The 21814-nt window shown below is 40.7% G+C and overlaps 2 protein-coding genes across 2 annotated transcripts in view; one reads left to right on the top strand and one right to left on the bottom strand.

The window, feature by feature from the left end:
• The window catches only part of ADGRA3 (adhesion G protein-coupled receptor A3), a 58091-nt gene extending 45878 nt beyond the window's left edge, over nucleotides 1-12213 (bottom strand). The window contains exon 1 of the mRNA XM_075091757.1: nucleotides 11587-12213. Coding sequence (XP_074947858.1) covers nucleotides 11587-11855 — 269 coding nt within the window. The 5' untranslated portion in view covers nucleotides 11856-12213. The remainder of the gene's footprint in view (nucleotides 1-11586) is intronic.
• Nucleotides 12214-20221: 8008 nt separating this feature from the next.
• Nucleotides 20222-21814, top strand: part of LOC142056987 (cytosolic beta-glucosidase-like) — a 34974-nt gene continuing 33381 nt past the window's right edge. The window contains 1 exon segment of the mRNA XM_075092487.1: nucleotides 20222-20359. Within this exon segment, the coding sequence (XP_074948588.1) occupies nucleotides 20222-20359 (138 nt within the window).

Here is a 21814-nt window from a genome sequence, read left to right as displayed (position 1 = left end):
CACAGGAATGGCAGAAAGGATGAGAAAAAAAACCCTTCAAAGTGTACTGAGAATTTGCTGTTGTATGTGCCTATACTACCTGTAACATCTACTAGAGTGTCAGCTAAGAAAATCTGCTCTTGTGAAAATACAGTTCTAGAGTCAGATACATTAAGCCACCTTACAGTAAGGAAAGAAGGAAAAACGCCCCTTGGCTGCAGCTGTGATAACCTAGATGACTAAACAAATGAAACAGTATTTTTTAAAACAGATGTACAAATCAAGGAATCTTTGCATCAATGAATGCCCAACAGAAAACCAGAATACACATTTGCAAGACTGCAAGTTTGGTAAATAGAATAATAACCATCATCTACAACTTGGAATGCCTGCAAAACTAGTAAAATTTCGCTGAAGCATTATATTTACTACTTTCACTTCTACTCAAAGATAAAAAGGTTTCAACCTAAGCAGTAAGATTTATTTGTAGAAATGGCAAGTACAGGATTCATTCTATAAACCAAATCTATTCAGAGCAAAGTATACCTTTATTTCAACATTCTTCCTGGCTTCAGAAATGTATGCAGGAAGAAAAATTATTATATATAAAGAAATGAATGAAGGAGCTTATATAAAACCTCATTAATAGTTAATGCAAACTGAACATAAGGCCTAATAGCAGCAGCAAGAAAAAACACAGACCAGTTTCAGACTTATGGATAAAATAAAAAGAAAAAACATGCAGTTCAGAAAACGTCCAAGTCAACACAAGCAAGGCAAGCAAACTATCACCTTTGGTAGCACAGAAATAATTTGTATTTTAGTTATAATTGACTTCATCTTAAGATTTATTGATTTTACCTGTACTTCTTCCAGAAAAAGAAGCTGTTTAAAATGGAGCAGAAACCTCTTCAAAAGTAACTGTAACTGACTGAACTAAATTTAAACTAAATAAAAATCACAGTTCTGTAGAAAAAAAATATTATTTTTCTGACACTGCCTATAAAATAATAGGCCTAAAGTAGAAGCCTTTGAATATCTGTGCGCTAGGTAAATTTCTCTCTGGGGTGTGATATACAAATTATAGTCAGCTTGATTTAGTATTTTCTCTGCAGAGGCTGTTAGTTGCTCAACCATAATATTTTAGTACAATAAATGATAAATTTTACAACACTCCATATAATCTATGACATTTCACCACACTTAATGTTATAAGTGTAATCTTTAAAAAAATGCAGTTTAAAACTTGCTATTAATATATTTAGCCTATACATTATTTGAAGTCATAAGGATTGTGGCATAAGAACACAAAACACGATAAAGCATTCACCTCAAAGCAGACGCTTCATAGTCACTTTTGCAATTTCTGTGCATTAATGTACACTGAAATGATGGACCATCATGTACCACTTAGATACAGAAAATTATTTGTGATCAATAATATTTTTAAGTTACTAGTTTAAGACCATAATTTTTCTTAAGAGGCAAGTAATTCTGAAAATATGTGAACTTTAAGAATCACACAGAATCACAGGTTGGAAGTTTAAAGAGAAAATGGTAGAGAGTACAGATCTCCACTCATCCCTGTCTTGTTCAACCCTTCTTTAACAAGTGACTTCACAACATAAACGATGCACCTGGAGATTTCATGAAGGGGTTTCCATAGCCCAACATCATTGTTGCTCCATGTGTCTTACAAGCTCCAGCTCAAATTTTTTTTTTCTTCTTCTTTTAAATGATACCTGCTTGGAACAAATGTATTTTGCTTGTCTGACCCTAACATAACAGAAAATAAAATGTGGAACTACTGCATGCCAGCACACTCACAACCACAGGAATTAACACAAAAAATCTGGAAGAAAAGGCAGCTGAAAAGTAGGTCTTAGGAAGCATTATGGACAGTGTCTCCAGTCACCTTAAAGCAACACATTTCCCTGTCCTTTGAGCAGAATTGGTTGTAGAGACAAAGGGGTAATCCAAAACAATGAACCTCAAGAGAAAAACTACCAACATCCTCCCCCTTCAAAAAACTCCCCAGCTTTTCAGCCATTCCAGGAACATTGCTGAAATGTTCCTTTGTTGAATACAGTTTGGATCTGAAGCCCCTGTTTCCATTTTGCTCCATAAAGTGACAAGAATTTGGCAAAACTCTGCAGAGAAACTCTACTCTGACTCTAACTTACTGGTGAGACCTTTAGCAATAGACACCCAGTTGCTAGCATGCAAAACATAAATATGCAGTCAAACCCAAAGCATGTCCTTTGTACTACAAAAAGTTTTAGCAACAGATACTAAAAGTGATGTGATCATCCTTTTCTTTTTGATAGAGCACGGGAAAAAAATATCAAGGCTTGATTTGTTTTTATCATTAGAATAAGGTGATAAGCACTGAATGAAAAAAGTTTTATGAAACAATTTTGGCTTGTCAGCTATAAAACAACCGTCACTAAGACAGCAGTCAACTAGACAGGAGTTTAGAGTGCATCTCCAGAATTCACAAATTAATCCTTTCACAGGATACTATTAAAATACACACACATCCATTAACACTATTACAAAACAGTCAAAATGGCCTCCAAGCAGCCTGTACGAACACTGGGAGACAGTGTAACTTTTAGTTTAGTTTAATGCTGAAGTAGCTTCCAGAACACCTTTTAAGAGACTCAAACAGAGAGCCAGGAAATAGAAAATAGATCATTTCATGATGATGGCTGTATACTCTAAGGACTGGGAAAGTGACCTGCCAGCAAAAATTGGACTAAAATAACCATCTGTACCACCAAGAAGAGTGCTTTCTGATGAAAGCTGTGAACATGCAAAAAGAAATAAATTTTTCTAAGTTTATCTTGTAGAAGCTGTGATTTAACAAGGATATAAACCCAGTATTTTTTCAACAGTTAGTACTTTGCCTTCTGGTAAGTTACTGGTGTCAAAGGGAAAGAAGTGTAAGTACTGGGCAGAGCAGAACATGAACAGTACTTGCCTAAAAGTAATCCTGAAATTAAAACACTCCACAAGCTATATACAGAGAAAGAATTACTAATCTTTCCAAAACCTCTAACAAAAGGAAACAGTATTTTCCAATGTAACAAAAATATTATAACTGAGGAAGCTTAGCAATGAAACATTTGCAAAATAGAAGTTTGCAACAGATAAAATATTTCCTGTGCTATTTCATTATTATGCTCATTAAACAATATTAAGACTGTAAACTAAAACACTAAGAAGTAATGAAAATACAACATTAAAACTATGTCTATTTATTCCGCTCCATTTTTAACTGGGAACGTGCTAACTTTGCATCATGTAGTGATGGACTTTCTCCTACACAATCCCTGCATTATTCAAGCAATGATACTCACTTTGTGCACTGCTGTTCAAGGTGGGGTTTCTCCTTGATATTCTGTATGTGGCCACATGCTTTATTTATTGCCTTTCTTTGAGGACAAACTGTTCTTTAAGGACAGAAATTCTTCATTTCTAGTGAAATACAGTGCAAATACTGGAGTATCTCAGTTAATCTTCTATGTGAAAGTACTAAATAAAAATCATCTTAGAAAAAGGAGAGAATTACGGGGCAAAACAGAATGCAAGAAAACATAACACAGTCTCACATGTATTTACATTTCCTATCAGGTATATGTGGTGTCTAGAAAGTGCTTTGTCTAGACATGTGAACAAGCATTTCCTGTCAACTGCTGCCTCACAAAGATATATTTTCCTAAAAATTTATATTATAATCCTACAGAAGTCAACAGTTTTTCGACAGTTCAGCTCCCTGAACCAACTAGGCATGGAGCCAGACAAATGCTAGTACAGCAGCAAGGGAGGGGAACGAAAGAAAAAAACAATCCCACCACACCAAACCACCCACACAGCAGAGACTGGGAGGTGAAGGTACAGACACACCAGCTCCTGTTCCGGCTATGGTTTTATAGGTAGCTGGATGTGGATGTAACTTTCTGCACTGAGAGGGGGAGATCTCCTTTGCCCTGCTCTTGCTCCTGATTATCTCTGTGTCAGAAGCAGGAAGAGAGAGCGGAAGGAGACCTCTCTTCTCTGGCAGAAAGCTGTAAGGTCAGCTCACTGCAACCGACGGAAACTTTAATGAGCCCATCGACACACAATTTTTAGAATTGGTTTAAATTGCTGTTAACACCAGAGGTTGTTATCCTAGAACAACAGTCCAAGGTATTAGAATCAATTGTTTGGGATATCTTACTGGATGCTTTTAGAAATTTGACCATAACTTGCAAATTCTGCCTGATGCTAAGTTTCAAGATAAAACCTATTCTGTAATGACATGGGCTAACTAATGACAAGTTCTTGTATCTGGCAGGAATAAGCCTTTATGTTCCTCTCTTCAGATGGAAATAGCACATCACGTGAACAACACCAGAGAGTATTCCCAGACCACATTACACCACTACCATTTCCTTATATGATCCATCTTCTCCTGCTGGCATTCGGTCACTAATCCTGCCTTTACTGATTTTGTGGGCAGCTGCTGAATTTCCAAGAATTCTTGCCCATCTCTCGCTAAGTCAGTTACACTCACTTTTCAGTACCTTATCTGCTCTGCCTTCATTCCCTCTAAGTCCTTCTGATTTCCCATCTCCATAACCAACACATACATTCAAAGAACCCCTCCCCCCATCACAACTCCTCCCCAACTCCCAGTAGTAGTTTCTGCTTTTTAATCCAACCTCCCTGCCTTTCTTCACTCGGCAGCTAGACTCTAACTTCCCTCCCTCTACCTCAAACCATCTTTCTTCCCCTAGATTAAACTGACCTAGCAGAGGACACAGACTGTACTCTTAGGCAAAGCACCTGAAGACAGTGCAGCCCACAGCCACCTAGAGCTGTAATTCTGGAGACTTGCCTGGATGTATCCTAGAACACACTCACACTGTCCTGCGCAGGCAGAATTGTGGAATTAAGCTGCCTCTTTCTCAAACATCTTTAATCAATCTGCATTTATTGTTTGGTTTGTTTGGTGTTTCACACACACCCCCCCGCCACCCCCAAAAAAAAAAGCAGCTCTTAGTTGGTCTGCCTTGCCAAAAAGGTCAAGTTCCTACTCCAAAAGCAACAACACCGCAGCCCTGCCAAAACTGGCTGACTAGCTTGGGGCACACACACCAAAGCCACTGCGCTACTCTGGGACCTAGCAGCTCTGCACTGCAGCGCACTGGCATCCCATTCACTCTAAGGCAGCCTGGAGATCTGCAGGACAGGGCTGTACTGCACCACTGGACATGCCCTGTGTCATTACCGAAGGAGTCAAAACACAGTAATGCCCATAAACAGTAATTAATGGGTACGATCTGTCCCACTGTAGCACTCTAAGGACAGCAAGACATCGCAGTTTTCACTGCTAAACAGCCCAACTGTGAAATCCAAAGGTGAAAATAAAATTCTCATCTGTTTACTGTGTTAAAAGACTGAAGATATTTAACAGACTATTTAAGACTTTGCAAATCAATACTTAAAATTTATCATCTCATTGCAGAAAGCAAAGCTCATGAAAACATACTTTCATTACTTTCTCTGAAGTTCTTAAATTTAAAACGATTTATTATTATTAATGAAAAGAAGTGCTCAACTGTTTTTAATCTTCTTGGAGTAATTACTGGCACAAAGAAAGCATTTAAAGTGTATAGATTAAAAAACTACAGAGACTATTATGGTGAAGATAAAGACTAAATAAAGCAGTAATCACAAATCCATAAACCTGCAACATATCTGACCCATGCAAAGTACATATGGGAACCATTAAATTCTAAAAAATCTAATCTTGCAGCTCCATACTTGTTTGCAATTACAAAAATAACCTCTGAAACATGAGCAAACTGCAAGCAAAAAGCAATGAGACACATGTAGTTATTCATTCTTCATCACTGCTGCACAAAATTCTAGTTCTCCAACTCCTAGCATTAACCTAAATTTTAATATTTTTGCATTTTTGCTAAACTGAAACAAAAACAGGAGCACTCCTGACCAATAAAAGACAACAATAAAAGAAAAAAAGTAGTCCTGAAGATGGAAATCTCTCTTCCTGAGGCTAGATACAGCATAAGGCATTGAACATTCAACACTCACTGAAGGGCTGATGAACACATAACGGGCGTTGCTTATGTGGATGTCCTCATGGGACTAAAGGTATTAGGCAATTTTACATTAAGACTGTGGCTCACAGAATTAAAAAAAATTATTTTTCCTCATTACAAAAATTTAAATTTGCTCTCCAGAATTTTGCTGAACTTATCTGTTCTCCTCTCTTATTTTTAACTCAGCAGGAATCAATACATAGCCCTCACTCAAAAATTGAGCCCCAGGCTTGTAACAACTGCCTACAGCTATATCTATGGTACAGAAGCCATGTTTCTAATTACCTCACCTATTTAATCAAAAGTACAATAATCTAATTGTGAAAGGCACCTACAACAATTGAAAACACTTATACAGAAGAATAATTTTTTTAAAAATCAGTGTGCATTGATACAATCATTATTGCATGATGACTATTACCAATTACAACCTATTCACACTAGATTGGGTGTCCCAGTGGATATGTACTAACAATGTAACATGATGTCTTCTGAAGCTGAATAGTTATTTAGGTAAAACAAAATATTGTAACTTAGAAGAAAACGCTGTTCTAATTCTGACCTCAGAATTTTACTGCAACACTCAAATATACACAAAAGCGTACACAATCATAATTGAATACTGTATGTATTCAATACCCTATAGTAATAACCCCACAATAATTAATCAGTGTTGGAATAAGGCATACAGCAAAGCATGAATCTGGGTTTGAACATGGACTGCTATCTTCTCAACAAGGTAAGAGACACATGCAAAATCTGGTAGATGTATACGGAATAGGTCTACTAGAATACAAGTATACCAGAAAATGAAACATCACTAATGATCTTTAGTAATCGGATGCCACTGGCAAAAGGGCATGCACAAGTACTTGCAAATTACTTAATTGTGGATACGAGAATTTTCAAGTACTGTCTCTGTACTGCCATGTGTTCATGAGAAAAATGTATTTTGCATAGTCTATGTATCCACTGACCAAAGAAAATTTTAAGATAAGTTTTAATAGGAGTTATTAGCCCTTTGCGTCTTCAAAAAAATGTTATCACTGCCCAAGTTATTAGTGCTGAGCACTTACAACAGTCTAAAATAGACTATTCTAACAAAAAAGGGATTAGCTGTCAAGAGTACCTTTGAGTTAATAATGGAATTGTACTTTAGAAGAAGAGACAAACTTCCACAGAAGACATTTACTATGCCTATACTTTCTGTTTGTCAACATTTTGGTACAGGACACTTTTCAAAACACATAATAGAGAAAGGCCCAACTAGGTAAAACGAAGGAAACAAAAACAGTTTAGCAAAGCATCAGCTCATGCCTCAAAAAGAAAAGAATATTAAAAATCATAAATATAAGTCACTACTTGATATCTATTTGCTTTATTTTTAAAACCTGAAGAGTCCTTTTTCTGTAAGAAGGAAAAAATTACTCATGTAATCACATGTAATTCATGTAATTACAATGTAATCACACACTGACTCCTTGCATTATCAGTGAGCTTTTGCTTTGAAACTTTTGGAATTTAGTAATTTGTATTACAAATGGAAAGGTTGCGCAGGTCCAAATAAATATACCTTTCAGCTGCTTAATGGATGTAGTTTGACATGATTGTAATTAGGAGCTGGACAAAAACTGTGACATTTTAAGATGCTTCTCAACAACAACCCAGTCAAACATATCTTTGAACAGTTCTGAACACAAATCCACACTAATGCTCTGCCTTGTAAATTCTAACACTCGTAAGTGCAAACACTGATACTCATATGTTCCTATCAGGGTATGTGGGTAGGCAAAGTTGTTTGCAGACCAGAAAGGCTCCTGATGCTGAAACACAATTCTTTACTGAATATATATGCTTTCCCATTGTTTATTTAGATTCCTATTCCTCTAGAATGACTTGTGCGCATCAGGCAACTAAAATTATGAACAGATAACAAGGACTGCAACTTCATGGGCTTGCCTTGAGTGGGATTACTCATTCTCTTCCAAAGAGCAAAAGTAATGTCTAATATCCAGTGGGTTATGACATCATCATTTGAGCTTGCATCAAAGAAACAACAGCAATGGGTATCTTATCTCAGACTTCTATTACAAGAGTACAGTGCATTCCTTACTTAAATGTGAATCATGGCAACGGCTTCCGTATCTACTGAAACAGCATGTCAGACAAAGCACGGAACTACATTCACCCAGTTACGTTATCTTCACACCAAAAGCATCTCATCTGTCTGGTTAAACTACAAAGGTCAAAGCCATCTATGGTGTTCACGTAGATACACCCTCCATTTGCACATCCCAATCAGCTCATATTATATAAGGCTATGAAAAAGTCCCTTTCTTAGCTATAACTAAACTTGAATTCACCTTGGAATTTGACCTAACTGCTCAGTAAAGCACCAGCTAATTATACCTCGATTCTAAAGAAATCTCAGTTTACAGTACTGCCAGAAATCCTAAATGTTACTTGTTCTCCCATGGACATCTCTCTCTACTTTAATACTCTTCCAGTGTTTGCTTTCCTTCCTCAATCCTGAAATAAACTTAGTCTCTTATCAACTGAAATCAAGTTAGTGTATTTTTTTTCTGAATTGTAACTAAAGATTCTAAATACTGACCTAAATTAATAGGACAATAAAATGTTTTGTGGCAAACAAAGGCCAAGGCTTTTGTAAATTAAGTGACCTTGCCCACCTTATCAATATCATTGTTACCCACTGACTACAATGGTGTGCAAGAATGAAAGAACGTGGCCAGCATCCTCAGATGCTACACATTTATCCTAATTCCCACAATTTCTCTTATTTCCTCACTTTTTAGAGACTTTGTCCTCAAAAATATTTCACTGGGGAAAAAAACATAAATGCTAAATGCGCAGCAACTGATCTGACAGTTTAAGAGTTTGATGAGTGATAAGGATGGAATCAGGATTTCTAAAATGAATATAATCACTTCATCTGAGTCATTCCTAGCTCACTAAAAACCAATAAGTTATATAAAACTATGTAGGTCCTCATATTTAAAAGCAGTTTGTACAAAATAAGAGTCAACATAAAAGAAAATTAACTGAATTAAAATGCAGCTGATCTACTTCCAGCTACTTATCTCTTCAGTGATCCAATAATCCAAAAAGCTATAATAGAACTAGTACTTATCTTAATAGAAGAATCCCACAAGATTCTAGATAACTCAGGGCAGTTTGACTCTAATCAGACAACCTTCCACTATACACCCCATGCTGCAATTCTAAGAATCAGCTTGGGGAATAAAAGTAATTTTTGGCAAAAGATTAGATAACAATTAACCCAGCCACTACTAGTCAACGTGTTAGTGAAATGGCACTTAGCAACACACCCCATAAATGACCAAAACTTTCTAACCTGGTTAACATGGATTCAGTAAAAAGCAAAACCTCTCTCAGGTATGGAAAGCCATGCCTCAACAGTCAACAAACTTGAAAGATCCTGAACCACAACAGTTATTGTGTCGACTCTCTTAGAAAAAGCAGGAGCATTGGGTTTAATAATCTTTGCCTTATATTTAACTAAAATTTCAAAATGTGTGCCATATTAATCGTAACAACAGAGTTACAATACTTACTACAAGTAACAATGAAAAAATCAGTTTCTTGTAATTTCTGTTAAAAAGTTTAAAAGTGAAAAATAAATGTTTCAGAAGTTATCATGAACTTCAAAGGCCAGTTAAAACTGAAAGCAACTAATTAGTGTATGTAGATATATGCTCTAGATACACTCTAGATAATGAAGGAGTATGAAAATCAAGATAAAAGATGAATCATTCTTCCAAATTCTTCTTTCACCGTAATTATGAACAAAGGTCCATTCACAGTAAGGCTGCTGCGTTTGATATCTGCTTGTCTTTCACAGCAATCAGAACGGTAACTCCAAGTTTTTTGAACCAAACAACCCCACAGCCAACTTCAGCATACCAACCATACTAACATCTACTTTCATCAAGATTTTAATGGATAATACTGTATTTTTAACAGTTAATCAGCTGCAAAGCATTGGAGGCTAACAAAGATTAAAATCGATTTGTTGATCAAACAGCCACCACCTTCTACTTTTGGCTTTCTTTTCTACTTCAGAAACTTGACATATCAATACTTCTGGTCACTTCTCACAGGTCATTTAGAAATATCCTCTGAACCACTGCAGATTGCCAAGCAAGAACAACTACTTCAGCCTTGATCACCTCCCTTTTTTTGGCTTTCCCTTTTCTCACAGGTCCAGATCCATGCATTTTCCACTGATCAGGTCCACACCTCACTAAGACTTCCTGAAGGAAGCACTTCCATAGTGTTTCAGTGCTGTCAAAGTCCACAAAAGCAGCAGACTGTTGTTCTTGTGACAGAACTATATACATTCTGTGCTTATTAAACTTGGATTATTGGTGGACCTTTCAAACCTATGATTTCCAGTTATGTAGATAAATATGTTAAGCTAGACCCCATAATTCAGTTTCTTCTCATCCATTTTCTTGCATACTACTTGGTTGCACTTAAGTCTTCCCACAGCAGCACAGGTACTTTGAGGGTCTCTAAAGAAGGCACAGGGTTCCACTTTCAGGACCACCCACCAATGAAATCCAGTGCTACTGATGTCCCTGCTCTTGGCTGGGAGACCGGACTTGATGACCTTTAAAAGTCCATTCCAACCCAAACCATTCTATGATTATATGAACTTCTCTGTAACCTATTTTTCTTCCTGATACATTAACTGGTCACTCTATCAAATCCTTTCTTTACATGTGCACACTCATGTCTAAGAAAATTTCTTTCTTTGGAATAAGTTGCACATCCTGTTTGAAACTTGCTATTCAAATGGATGAGCTAGGATTGTTTCCACATAGAAAGAGTACGCCTACTACCATGTAGAAGTAAACTGACCTTTTTTCCAAAGAAGAAATAAAATAAGCCCCTTTGGCTGGTTTTATCAGGAGCTGTTTGCTACCGCAAAATTTCAGGCCCACCTAGCCTACCGCACACTGAGCGGCTCATGCTCTCTATTAGCGCTCGGTTGTTAAAACTACCTCAAAGCACGGTACTCCGAAGCCGGGTTTCTCCTGAGATAAAAAAAAATAAATTCAGGGAAGTTTACCAAAACAAAAAAAAATGTTGAATTTCTTTTAATAAAGTAACACCTAAGCTTTCTGATCAGCCTGACCCCTCCGATGGAGTGCAGCCCCAAGAGGGAAGGGGGAGCAAGGCGAGGGGTGTGGGGATGCTGCTCCGTGGGGCGGGCGGCGCGGTCCCCGCCAGTAACAGGACGCTCCCCCCTCCCCAGAAATCAACATCCCGGGAAAGCTATGAGAAAATGTGAAAAGCACATTTTAAAAAAATCTCCGCTCCTGGGGCTTTCCCCGGCAGCAGATGGGGTCGAGCGCCCCTCAACCCCGCGCTGACCCCATTTTACCTCAGGCCGGCGCCCCCTCCCCCCGCGACGGTCGCACCAAGGTCCCCCCCCTGGAACGGTACTCACAGGGTGACCGTCCGGTTAGGCAGCGCCTCGGCAGGCAGGACCTGAGCAAGCTCCAGGTTGCTGCAAACTACCTTCACCTCCAGCGGGCCGCCGGCCGCCACCACTTTGCCGACGTTCTTGGGGCGCCCGTCGTACTTACAGCCCGGGGGCAGCGCGGCGCCGCCGCCCCCCAGCGCCGTCAGGAGCAGGAGCGCGGGCAGGAGCCCCGCCGGGCGGCGGCGGCGGCGGCGCGGCGGGCGGCAGAGAGCGCGGCGGCCCGGGGACAGCATGGCGGGGCCGTGCAGGGCCCCGCTCTGCTCCTCCCGCAGGCGGCGGGGATGGACGGGGTCGGCCGGGCCGGGCGGGAGAGGAACGGGCGGGAAGGGGAGGGGAGGGGAGGGGAGAGCGGCCGCGCTTCGCCCTGGCCTAGCTCCGCGGGGACGGCGCCAGGCGCGGCCGCAGCGCTGCCGCCATGCGGTGCCGCAGGGACGGTGGGCTGCGGGCGGCAGGCGGGAGCCGCGGCCGCCACAGCCGCCCTCGTCTTTGTGTCGGGGCCGGGCGGGCACCGCGCAACGGCGGCAGCAGCGCCGCCTTCCGCCGGTGCCGGGAGCCCCGCGGCGGCCGCCGCACCCGCCGGGCCTCGGCCCCTCTGCGCAAGCGCCGGGGTGGCGGCGGCCGCCACTGCGCCTGCGCGCGACCGGTGAGGGGCTGGGCAGAGGGTACCGCTCCCCGGCTGGAGGGGGACGAGGGCTCCTGGGGTGGAGAAGCGCCCCTCCGGGGGGGAGTCCCGGCACTGGCCCTCCGCCGCAGCTCCCTGGGCAGGGTCGTCGGCAGCGCTGGGCCTGCCCTTGGTCGCGCCGCTCCCCTGCGAGCTGTCGGGCCTTCCTGCCCCGGCCTCCTCCAGCGAGAGCTCTTTAACCGGGGCGTTGCCTGTGCCCCGATGGCGGGTGTCTTTGGGCCCCGCAGCGTTCTGTGGAGCTGAGGGTCGCTTTGACGCCTCGTGGGCCCTGTCCCCTTCGCAGGAACCGGGCGGAGCCGTTTGGTTTCCTTCTCAACTTCCATGCCTTTCCTCTTGCCCATAGCCCCGAACCCTTGCTCTTGCGGGAGGGACTGCTGCCGCCGTGCTTCATGGAGAAAGGATAATCCCCTGCCAAGGTGGTGAATGGCTTTCAGTACTCTCAGCACCAAGTGTCTTGTGCTTGTTACGTATTTGTCCTCAAATTATCCCTGTAAAGTGAGGTAGCCCTGTTATTCCCACTTGACAGCCAAAAAGCCAAAGGATGGAAAAAGTTATCTCAAATATAAAAAAACGAAACAAAAAAACACCAAACCCACACCTACCTACAACATGTCTTGTCATTGCACGCTTGGGACTGCTTTTCTGGGTGTAGTTAGGGTGATGCTCTCACATTTATCTGCAGCCACGACAGCCAGGCACAAATGCCTCTGTGCCAATGACAGCTGAAATTCTCAATACGTTCTTTGCCTCCGGTAGGTGTGAGGATAATAAACTAACTTGCAATCAAATTACAAGAACTGGCAGCACCTACTGTAAAAATTTTAAGAGACACTTTGCAGAACCCATACGAAGTTCTGGTCCCTAACCAAGAGCTCACAATGACCCATCCTTACAGAAGAGCACTGGCAAATAACACCCTGCAAAATACCTGTTATTACACAGAAATGCAACTTCAGGCATTGGCAATAACAGCTGCCAAAATGAGTCTTACGAAATCTTTAACCTAAGATTCCCTTGAAAAATGCTGAGCACTCAGGTTGTGACCCAGTTTTAAATATAACTTAATGAAAGATGCAGGCGCAAAATAGGAATTGTGGATTGCAGCAAGTGGCATAAAGTTACAGGAATAACACCACAATTACCTGGGCATGCTGTAGATACCCTTTACGAACCATCATGTTTTCTCTCCTTGATTGTATGGCCTCTTACAAATGAAGATGGAACCTGTCCCATGTACTGACATTGTTGACCTGAATGCCAAGAGGACACAGGTCCTTGAACTTTAATAATAGGTTGCGTGCCACGGAGTCACTCAGCAGGACCAACCTGACCTGGGTGGGATGCAAGGCCACTATTACACTTGAACTAAATTAGGTCAGGACACAAAACACAAAGTTGGCAATGCCTTTGTACTTGTATGCTGCTGTTGTGCCAACTGTAAGAGAAGACACATCTAATTAACATACCAGTGTAAAGCTAATTCCGCCATTTTGGGCTTTGTTTTAAACACATTCAAACTGCAGATTGAATTTGTATTGGATCAGTGCTTTGTGTAATGGAGCCCCATCATTTTTATTCAGGCACCAGGAGTTTTAAAGCTGGATTGACTATATGAAACCATGTCCCAACATACTTTTTCCCTCAGATGCAGTGTTGGGTTAAACAGTTCTTCCCCTTTGCAACTTTCTTCCCATAACCTTCAGCCAAATCAATAACATGATCCGATTCACTGCACAGTTACATAAGAAGTTTGTGCTGGGTTAAGGATCAATGTGGAGATAAGACATACAGCTGCCTCTTCTGGCAGTGGGACCAGTTTATGCCAGTTTAAACCTTCTAGATCCCACTAGAATTTTTGCTTGGTGTCACCACAGTTTCAGCACAGCTAATCGAGATTGCACTTCAGTGCTACTGAAGGGAACATTCCCATGTTTTTCTGAAGCCTCTTGCTCCTCTCCCTTGTCTTGCATTTGTGGTGATGCATATGTTGTAACCCCATCAGTCTCCAGTTGTATCAGTGAGATGATCCCCATGGTCACATAATCTAAAAAAGATGATGGAAGTGGCCAGCTGTTGCTTCTTGTGGCTGTGATCATAGACTCTGAATTTTCCAATAATCCTGGAGAGACAAATTTCTTGCACTCCTTTTCATCTTAATGTCACGTCCAATTCCTTTCCTTCTAGTTTATAGGTTCAAGTGTGCTACTTGCCCTTGATGTTTCTGAACTATCTACTCTGTTCTTTCCACTCCACTGAGACTACTCATACTAAGATCTCTAACTATGGATCCCAGTTGCAAAGCTCCTACAATTTTAAATGGTGCATCTCTTTAAACTGCTAGTATTGAAACCTTGAAGTGTTGTTCTATGTTGATTTAAATTCTCTTAGTTTGTCTGCTTCTGCAGTGAATCTAATTCCAGGTCATATTGTTCCTCACCTGTTTTCAAAAAGCTTGAAGCCTTCAAGCAAAAGGCTCTTCTTGAAGGCCTATGCTTTTACCCTCATCTTTCCTCTTTCATGCAAATTACTGCAACTTCAATTCTGTGCCAAAGTTTTGAAAATGTATTTTCTTACGTTGACTCAGGAAAGCTCTTAATCCAAAACATATATACCACAGGGGTCACTTAACGAATTTCATGTGTGGTTGTTTTTTTTTTCGAACTGCGATATACCTTTGCCAAGTTTATTCGATCACTACCTTTATGGTAGTGGTCTAAGGATATAAGGATAAAGTTACATTGTAAGTCTGCTTCAAAAACCAGGAAGTCCTGTTCCTCCTAGCTTTCCAGCAACCCCTCTACCTTTAGGTTATATGTCCTCGCTCTTGCTCCACCTATGGTAGTCATCTGATTGTTCAATAAACTGATTCAGCTCAACAACTAAGCTAACCTTTTTTCGAGTTTAGTTTTCTGCCAGGTTATTGGGTTGAATCAATTCAGGGAAGGGCTAAAAGAGTGCCAGAGCTGGAGGAAGTGCACTAGGAAGGGAGTGGAAGGCGGCAAAGTAAGCTGCTTCAAGAAAGACAACATTTGTAGAGGGAGGTAATAATCATAGTAGCTGATATAGCTGCAAAAAAGGAAGCAAGCTGTCCCCAAAACTTCCTGGCTATAGCTGAGGTAGCAGCAACTCTAAAATATTACCTCTTTCTGCAATTTTTGCTTCTTTTTCTGAATTGAAAAAAGCCACATTTTCTTTCCCTCAGTCTCCACCAGTGTTGGTAATCTTGTTGGTGCTGGTAATGCTTTACTTGAGGTGAGGCATGTAACTTGAACTTTTTTGAATGTACTTTGCTTCCAGATTGCAAACAAATGTACTTTGTCCTTTTCTCTTGTTACCCTTCCCTTCATAAAAGTTGCCACCCATACATTCAGTTTTAAAAACTAATTTTTCCTGTTTTCTTTCTAGTCTACTAATTACTAACGTCTTGTATCCAAGACATTAAGAAGAAGGGTGTGGGAAAGAGGGGAAGGCAAAGAAATTCTTATCAAACTTTATGTGTAAACAAGGTAGCTTTGGCAGCACTTCAAATCACAGAATCACAGAATCACATGTCCTCAGGACACAGAGATAAATAGGAGCTTTTAAGTGATTTTTGTCTGTCTTTCATTCTGATTCTTTTATTTGCTTACTCCTGTCCTTTGCTTTTACCAGTTCAGATTTCACATCCCTGTACATTTTTCTGGGCTATCATCACCTTCACTGAAATGATTGCTTCCTAATTCTTCTCTCAAGGGACTCCCATGCTGCCACTACCTTCATATCATCTCTTTTTTTTTTTTTTCTCACTGCCACAGAGTCTTCTGCCTACCACATTTCATCTCTTCCTTTAATGGATTGGGACATCATCAGTTATGTTTTCTTTGCTACAGCATTGTCAAGGATGAGGAAGCATTTGGTTGCCCTCAGCTATGTCTGCAACACTGTGGTTATTTGCTCTTCCAAGTACAAGGAGGTGATGATAACTGCTGGCACATGCTGGCTTGCTGTTGGTAACCACTAAATCCAAGCAGGCTCAGAGTCACCTTTCTACAACATCTACTTCTTACACAGCTGAAGGCTGTAGCATTATATCCCTGCCTCAGTCAGACAGTTCACTGAGTTACCCCAAGCTCTGCTATTGCTCGTGACAAACACAGGTATTCCCAGATGCTTGGCTGACGTTTGTCATGTTGGACATCCTCCATTTGTTCTCAGACACAGAGGTGTTCTCTGCAAGCCCCTCTCCGCAGTCTACTGCAGTCAAGGGTCAGAGATCTTCAGTGTCAGTACTATAACTGGGGAAAATACAGTTTTTAGATTCAGTTGGGAGTCTGAGGAGAAATGCTATTTCCCTTTACCTGGTTGTTCCTTTCAGTAGACATATTTCAAGAATGCTTTGGCAGAATACCAAACATTAGTTGGCTTATTGTGTATACCTCTTATGGAAAACTTTTTGGAAATGCTTAAAAGGACAATCGTCTCAAAGCTGTTTATTTAGAAGCCTCTGGATTTGGTTATCAATTAATCCGAAATTAAGCCAGAATTAGACGCTGAAATTTTGTATATTAAAATTTGAAATATCACCAGATGCACTTCTGCGGAAAGAACAGTCAGGCCTGGAAGATTTTCATGCTTGATTTTCATTATTTTCTTTGCCTTGAGTGAAGATAAAAATAACCCCTAATGTGTGGGTTCAGCAGACTCATACAGGGATCTCAGTCCTCTTCTGCTGTTCTCGTCTATAACTGTAGAGAGAACACTGACTTTGAAATACTGTCCCATCGCTAAATTTTAGAAAGCAATGTACGCAGCTCAAAAATATGTAAAATATGTTGTGTGAGGTTTCTTTTTATCATGCAATTCCATACCCACTTTTTCAGTGTTTGGCCTCCAAGTAAATTTTTAATATAATTTTGAAAAGTCTTGGCTTTCTATATATCTGATGTGAATTTTCAATAAGATAAAAATAAAGCTATAGAAATATATATTTAGATGGAAGAGGAAGAGATAAATATAGTTTTCATACAACCTTCCATTAAGAATTTTGCTAAAATGTGTAACTGTCATTTCAGATCCTTTTCAAAAGATTGCCATCAGTTAGGCACATTACTCAGTATTAATGAGCTTACAGGCTTCCAAGCAATAATGCGCTAATAGAAATTGAAATAAAATAGTTTTCCTTCTACTCCTTGTTATATTTTGTTAAATAATAGATGTTATCATGTAAGTAGGATCCAAACACACAGAGTTGTGGGGGGAAACCAGTAGGGAAAAGAAAAACTTAACTACTTCATTACTAACACATCAGTGCTTATGGCTGAAAAGAAGGCGATGGTTTTCCAAGATGGTAGTGATTATGTCTAACTAGATAGATGGGGATTTGCACTGTTGTGTGAACAATGCATATGAAAGAAAAGCTGTCTGATGCTTAAGCAATTCAAATGGTTCAGAAGTTAAACTTCCTTAACATGAATACTTTGAAGAATTTCCTTCACTCCCAAATCTTATCACCTCAGATTTTACAGAACATTAACTCTAGAAAAGTCCCGATTTTATTGGCTGCGTAATGGCGCCTGAAGCAAGACATTCTCTTTCTCTTCCCTGCACAGTACCTCGAACTCAGGCAGAAAATTCCCAGGGAAAAACAAAAGGGAAAAGGCTAATATGATAGTTAAAGAAAATAAAAAAGTCTACACTGGCCAGAGGCAAGCAGCAGCTGAGTCCCACACTGGCATGGGACGGTAGCTCAGACAATATCCTACAGGACTGAGCCGGGCCTGGGTGGTAGTCAAAAAAGCAAAAGGGGCAGATGATAAGAAGCACATCTGGGCTCAGAGGTGTACCCACAGCCAATGGAGCAGGAGTTACAGACATGTTGATGACAACAAGTAACACGTTGCCCTTGAGACAGAGGCTGGGGTCCTTGCTGTCAAGTAACCTATTTGGCATAAACACACATGACAGAGCCGGTACCATGCAAAGACACAAAGAAAGCAGTAAATGGATAGGAGAAGCAATGTGTCTTACCGCGGTTCTCCTTCTGAATTCAAACCCATACCTTTCAGCAGGTGGAGCCACAGCAGTAGGTTATAGCATGCCTGTCTGGTTGCAGAGCTAACACTCCTGTCATTAAAGAAGTGATTTTTGTGGCAGCCTCAATTACTCAATAAAAACATGGTCCAAACAACCTGCAGTAAGACTTGTACTGGTCTTCTCTCCCAAGTACATTTTATCCATAGGATTACTTTTAGTTCTGGTAAGCAACCACAAGCCATAAAAAATGAAGCAGTAGGAAGCATAATAATAAATAGCAATTAATACATCATTATAGATTTGCTTCTCAAGGCAGAAGAAAATGGGGAAAACAATGCATTTTGATGTCAACATCAGCAAATTTTCTGGATCCTGCTTTTTGGGTACTTAATCATCTAGGCACTTTCATGGGAGTTTCGGCAGTGAAACTACTATCCAGGGAAAACTTTTTGTTCAAGCAGGCCCCACAGACTACTCACTTTTTTTGTTGTTTTCAAAACAACGTGATTTTATCTTGATAAGCACAGCATGGTAAAAATGTTCCACATTGTGTTTTGTACTTCACAGATATTTTTTCAATTGAGGTTTAAGTATTTAATTTAGACTTCATTAAGTAGTTATTATATACTAAACAAATAGCAACTACATTCTAAAATATATTTGCAGAGTATTATGGCTATGCAATAGGTCCATATCAATTTCACAGTTATGAATCTATTACATAACTTTTAATCCTTAGTGAATGTTTAATAATCAGTATTCATACATTAACTCTCCTATTAAATCTAAATTAATTGTGGCTCAGGGAACATTAATTTAAAAGGTTACCTATTTTCCCAGCAGATCTGATCTTTGTTTCATATTTTTCCACTAAAATTAGTGTTAAAGACAGGGTAAATTTGTTTCATTTAGAATATAGTTACTAGCTGCTCTGAATATCTGTGAATCGCATTCTGCCAAGCTTCTCTGCCAATAGCGATATTAAAGATTCTCTCCCATTTTCTTCCAGTGTAATTAACATTACCTGGAGATAATAAAGTATCACATATTTGTTTAGGAAAAGTAAGCTCTGTTGACTGAATAAACTGACATTCAGCAGTTCATTAAAATCCATGAGTCAAAATATGGCTGTGGGATTTGCATATTTTGAGTTTACAAAATGACCAACTCTCAGGAAGTGATGTAAGACTGAAAATTTTAAAAATACTTTTCTTCTTTAAATGAATCAGGATCACCACAGAATTGATCTAAAAGTGACTATACCCCTTGCAGTCCTCTGCATAACAAATGTCAAAAGCTGCAATAATCCTGGATTTAGACTTTGGCTTCTGTTATTTCATGAAGACTGCACAGCCGTGAGCAATAACCGGCATCAGTGTTTTGATCTGGGAACGGAGATGTTTCAGTGGAGAAAGGGACAAGGTTCCTTGAAATTAGTGCCAGAAGAAACTGTTGAACCATATAGTCTGACATATACTATAAGAAGCCATCAAATGCCTGTATTGACCCTAGTAAATTGTATCTGATTCAAGCTCTCTAGAAAGATATTTCTGAGAACATCCAGAGCTAGTGAATTCATTGCTTCTTTTAGTAATCTATTCCCAATGACTGTTCACCTTCAGTTCTAAAAATAAACATACCAATTTGAACTTTTCTTCCTTCAGTTATGCTATTTTTAAAAGCTAGTATAAAGGCATTATTCAGCACCCTGTATCTAATTCTCATGACTGTATCTATACACCCTAATCATACGGCACAATGAACCACACCTGAAGTATTTTTACACAAATGCGCACAGCATGAGGAACAAGCAAGAGGAGCTAGAAGCCTTGGCCCAGTCCCAGAGATGACATCATTGGCATAAGTGAAACTTGGTGGGATGAGTCCTGCAACTGGTGTGTCATGATGGATGGTTACAGGCTCAGGAGGGATAGGCAGGGCAGGCGAGGCAGCGGGGTGGCATTGTACATAGTAGGGGAGCTGGAATGCGTGGAGCTTGCAGTTGGCAATGGCACAGTTGAGAGCCTCTGGTTAAGGATTAAGGTAAGGGACAGACAAATAAAGCAGATGTTGTCGTGGAGTGTACTGTAGGCCACCCAGCCAAGAGGATGACACTGATGAGTTATTCTTTAAGGAAATAAGGGATGCCTATAAGTCATCCACACTTGTCCTTATGGGGGACTTCAACTTGATAGATGTCAACTGGGAATACCACACAGCTGGGACAAACAGGTCCAGAAGGTTCCTAAATCATCTGGACGATAACTTCTTGGTACAGGTACTAAGGGAACCAGCCAGGAAAGGTGCCTTCCTTGATTTGTTGCTTATTAACAGAGAGGCCTCATGGGTGAAGTGGCGATTGGTGGCTGCCTTGGCCACAGTGACCACAAAGCAGTCAAGTTTAAAATCTATGGTGACAGGAGGTAAGCTGCCAGCAAGACCTCAACTCTGGATATGAGGAGAGCAGAATTCAGGTTGCTCAGGGAAGAGTTTAATAAGCTCCCCTGGGAAAAAGCTTTCAAAGGTAGCAGGGTCCATCAGTGCTGATCACTTTTTAAGTACCACCTCCTAAGAGTGCAGGAGCAGGCAATTCCAAAGTGTAGGAAGTCAGGCAGGTGAGGCAGAAGGCCGGCTTGACTTACTAGGGGTCTTCCAGAAATAAGGAGAAAAAAGGAAGTATATGGCCAGAAGCAAGGTCAGGTTACATGGGAGGACTAGAGGGATGCTGTTCACCACTGCAGGGAGGAAATATGTGCAGCCAAAGGTCAATTAGAGTTGAAGCTGGCCAGTACTGTGAAGGACAGTAAGAAGGGCTTTTTAAAATACGTTAATGGCAAAAGGCAGGCCAGAAATAACATTGGCCCATTGCTTCATTAGAATGGTCACCTCACAAACAGGGACATAGACAAGGCAGAGACATTTAATGCTTTCTTTGCCTCGGTCTTCAACACCAATTGTAGGCTAGAGAACTGTAACTGGGAAATGACAAACTCCCAACCAACCCCAAACAGATGTGGGACTTGCTGCTTCAGCTAGATCCCTGTAAGTCAATGGGGCTAATGGGATTCATCCGCGGGTACTTAAAGAGCTGGCTGATGTCATAGTGAGACCTCTCTTGATGATTTTTCAACACTCTTGGGAATCTGGAGAGGTCCCAGTTGACTGGGAGCTGGCAAACATTCTCGCAGTCTTCAAGAAGAGCGATGACCCCAGTAACTACAGGCCAGTCAGCCTCACTTCTGTGCCTGGCAATATTATGGAGAAGATTATTCTGGGAGTTATTGAAAAACACCTGAAAGACAGTGCAGTCATTGGTCCCAGCCGGCATGGGTTCATGAGGGGAGAGTCCTGCCTAACAAATTTAGTTTCTTTCTATGGCAAGGTTCCCCATCTAGCTGACCAAGGGAAGCCAATTGATGTGATCTTTTTGGATTTCAGTAAAGCTTTCAATACTGTCTCTCACTGATCCTCCTGGACAAAATGTCCAGCACACAGATG

Source organism: Phalacrocorax aristotelis, chromosome 4 (genome assembly GCF_949628215.1).
Source record: "Phalacrocorax aristotelis chromosome 4, bGulAri2.1, whole genome shotgun sequence".
In the NCBI taxonomy this organism is placed as follows: domain Eukaryota; kingdom Metazoa; phylum Chordata; class Aves; order Suliformes; family Phalacrocoracidae; genus Phalacrocorax; species Phalacrocorax aristotelis.
Note: the sequence above shows the minus strand (reverse complement) of the source record. Positions and strands in the feature narration are given on the sequence as shown.